Genomic DNA, 3,685 nt, shown 5'->3' on the forward strand with positions numbered 1-3,685 from the left:
GCTCTGTAGACTAGGCTGGTCTCGAACTCACAGAGATCCGCCTGCCTCTGCCTCCCGAGTGCTGGGATTAAAGGCGTGCGCCACCACCGCCCAGCGTTTGGGGTTTTTTTTTTGTTGTTTTTTGCAACTTGGTGTCTGTCATATAGCCCAGGTGGACCTTGAACTCTCTAGTCAAGAATGACCTTGAACTCCTGATTTCCCCCCCCCCACCAACCTCTGAAGTCTCCAAGTAATTTTTGGTTTTGGTTTTTCCTCTGTTGTAAGCATTCAGAATGCCTCTAGAGTGGACTAGTTTCAGTTCACCCTCATCACCCCACAGAGGAGGGTTTATTATGGGCCCCATTTTTGTTTTTTGTTTTTGTTATTTTGTTTTTTGCTTTTTTTGTGTGTGTGTGAAGTGTGTGGGTGTGTGGTTTATTTAGAGATGGGGTTTCTCTATATAGACCCAGCCGTCCTGGCACACACTCTGTAGACCAGGTTGACTTCGGACTCAGAGATCTGCCTTTCTCTGCTTCCCGAGTGCAGGGATTAAAGACATGTGCCACCACTGCCAGGCTATGGGCCCCACTTTTAAGATAAGGAAACCAAGGTCCAGAAACGCCTTTGAGCAACTGCCTCTTCTAGCCGCCCCTTCCTGTATTGATCTAAACCCATTCTAGGGTACTTGTTTGACCCCCACTTTCAAGTACAAGAGGTTGAGCCACAGCCTTTGAACCTTCACCTCTGCTGGCAGCTCCCGCCCCAGGCTGCTTAGAAGAGAAGATGCAAATACTCCAGAACCCTTCCCACAATAATTAGAGTGGAGGGGGTTTGCTTTCTTTCTTTTATATTCTTTTATATTTCAGGAGAGTCTATGCTACTCGTCTAAGTGGCACGGGGAAATGGACAAGTTGGGGTTCCTAGGTGTTCCTTTATAACCTTCCCCGATGGCTGTGTGACCTGTGGCAGTTGCTTCACACCTTGGAGAACCTTTCCTAGGAAAACTAAAGGTGAAAGGTGACGCACGGAAGGATTAGTAGCTCAAGGTCACCTTCTACAACAGAGGGAGTTTGAGACCAGTCCAGACTGGAAACTTTCTCAAAAATGATAAACAAGTAAACAAGGGTTTAACAATAGCTTTTGCTGAGTAGATCTAACAAGGAAAGTCCTGCTACACACTGTGACTGTTGTAGCTAGGCTGTGGTCACCCAAGAGATCAGGATGAGCACTTTGTGAATCTGAAGTTTATATTCAGCCACACAGACCCAGCTCGGGGCTTCCACTTCTGTGGCTACAAGTCAAAAGAGGCGGCCTCGAACTGAGTGAGCAGGGCGTTTATAAAGGTAAAACCTACAAGTTCGGTACCTCCCATTGATGTAGCTGTGATGGCTGTTAGCAGGCAGGACAGGATATGAACTTTCAATAAGAATAGGGCACCGTGGTGTCACCATGGTGTTTCTGGTTGATCAGGGAGCAGAAAGCTTTGGAGTTACGAAAGCGGCGCAATGCGGGTTACCAAAGTACGGTAAGTGCTGTATGAGCCTGTGGGTTAGGCCTAGCTCAGTGTTAGCCTGAGATCCTGTCAGGATTTAGCAAATACGTTTTTGTTACTTCAGTACAATGGTTAAGATGACCCAGGGATGGCCTGTCCCTGACCCACCCAACTCCTAAGGTGCTCAGGGCAATACATAAACAGCTAGAGGTTACATTTGTTAGGTTTGTGTTGGTTAGTAATGGGTGAAGGTGGTTGTCACCAAGCCTGCTGACCTAAGTTCAATCCCTAGGAGCCCATGGTAGGAGGGAACTGACAGCTACAGTTGTCTTTTGTGTGGAGAGAGAAAGGGAAGAAGGAGCCAGAGAGAGAGAGAAAGAACTGAGCTCTAAATAAGTGTTTTTAAAAACCATTTGTGTATTTACCTAGTCAGGCCTCTCCAGCACAGACTGTTCACCGCAGGCTGGCTGCCAGGTCTGCTACCAGCTAACCCTTTCTGAAATAAAGATCCCAAGCCTCCAGTAGGAAGCTGTACCTTCGTCACCTACTTTAAATCCAGCCTGAGCTCCAGAACAATTTAGCAGAGCGAGCTGCCACCCTCGCAAATGACAAACCAATTTTCTTGTAAATTAACCTGGTTTGTGTCTGAGCTGTCACCGGATGCTGCCTCAAGTGCGGTGATGAATGTCAGGTACCTTCCAGCAGCACCGGATGCTGCCTCAAGTATGGGATTAAAGTCAGGCGTCCTCTTCCAGCAGTTTCTAACAGGTCAACTCTGGCCCGCTGGGCTTCCTGGGACCCTTCCAAACCCCTCTGCCTTCTCGACCCCCACCCCCACCCCCCTGCAGGTTCCGCTGCATCGTGCACCCTTTCCGCGAGAAGCTGACTCTCCGTAAGGCACTGTTCACCATCGCAGTGATCTGGGCGCTGGCGCTGCTCATCATGTGTCCCTCGGCGGTCACTCTGACCGTCACGCGCGAGGAACATCACTTCATGCTGGACGCTCGCAACCGCTCCTACCCGCTCTACTCGTGCTGGGAGGCCTGGCCGGAGAAGGGCATGCGTAAGGTCTACACCGCAGTGCTCTTTGCTCACATCTACCTGGCGCCGCTGGCGCTCATCGTGGTGATGTACGCGCGCATCGCGCGCAAGCTGTGTCAGGCCCCGGGCCCAGCGCGCGACGCGGAGGAGCCGGTGCCCGAGGGTGGCCGCGCGTCGCGCCGCAGGGCTCGCGTGGTGCACATGCTGGTCATGGTGGCGCTCTTCTTCACGTTGTCCTGGCTGCCGCTCTGGGCGCTGCTGCTGCTCATCGACTATGGGCAGCTGAGCGAGTCGCAGCTTCACCTGCTGTCGGTTTACGCTTTTCCCCTGGCACACTGGTTGGCCTTCTTCCACAGCAGCGCCAACCCCATCATCTACGGCTACTTCAATGAGAACTTCCGCCGTGGCTTCCAGGCTGCCTTCCGTGCACAGCTCTGCCGGCCACCCTGGGGAGCCCACAAGCAAGCCTACTCCGAGAGGCCCGGCGGCCTCCTGCGCAGGCGGGTGGTGGTGGGTGTGCAGCCCAGCGACTCGGGCCTGCCATCCGAGTCTGCCGCCAGCAGCGGGGCCGCAGGGCCTGGCCGCCTACCTTTGCGCAATGGGCGTGTGGCCAACCAGGATAGGCCCAGGGAAGGACCTGGCTGCAACCATGTGCCCCTCACCATCCCAGCCTGGAACATCTGAGGTGGTTCAGAGAAGGCAGATCCAGTGGGCCTATGGCTGTGACCCTGAACCGTGATGCCTGGATACAACAACATTGGAAGAGCGTGCCAAGATGCATCCTTGATTTAAAAACGAGACAGTGGGTGGCTGCTGCTGATGGCAAATGAGAAGGGGAAACCTCCAACGTTCCAAACCCCGTCTGCTCTGGAGCCACATCTGCATGAGTCTATCTCATCGAAATCTCAGATTCCTTTTCCTCAGAGGCGCTGAGGCCCAGGGAGAGGTGACAAGGTCTCTCCATTGGAAATCCCACTTGACCCAGGCTCCAGGGTGTCTCTGTAGTATTCACATTTCCAGGGGTTTCCTCCCCACGATCTCCTGAGGTTGAACTCAGAAAAATGTGTCACCTTATGTAGGTATCTGGGAAGAGGTGGCCGGTGTGCTTACACAGCATCCCTGTGATGGAGTAGCCTGTGCTGTGTGGCAGAAATGGTTCCCCTTGACCCTTTC

General features: G+C 52.9%; 1 protein-coding gene across 2 annotated transcripts in view; it reads left to right on the plus strand.

Moving 5' to 3' along the window:
• Positions 1–3,391, plus strand: part of Npffr1 (neuropeptide FF receptor 1) — a 38,370-nt gene extending 34,979 nt beyond the window's left edge. For both annotated transcript variants that reach the window (XM_026785437.1, XM_005360092.3), the window contains one exon: positions 2,320–3,391. In XM_026785437.1, the coding sequence (XP_026641238.1) occupies positions 2,320–3,196 (877 nt within the window). In that variant the 3' untranslated portion in view covers positions 3,197–3,391. The remainder of the gene's footprint in view (positions 1–2,319) is intronic.
• Positions 3,392–3,685: the final 294 nt, after the last annotated feature.

The sequence above is a fragment of the Microtus ochrogaster genome, linkage group LG2, assembly GCF_000317375.1.
Source record: "Microtus ochrogaster isolate Prairie Vole_2 linkage group LG2, MicOch1.0, whole genome shotgun sequence".
NCBI classification, from domain to species: Eukaryota; Metazoa; Chordata; class Mammalia; order Rodentia; family Cricetidae; genus Microtus; species Microtus ochrogaster.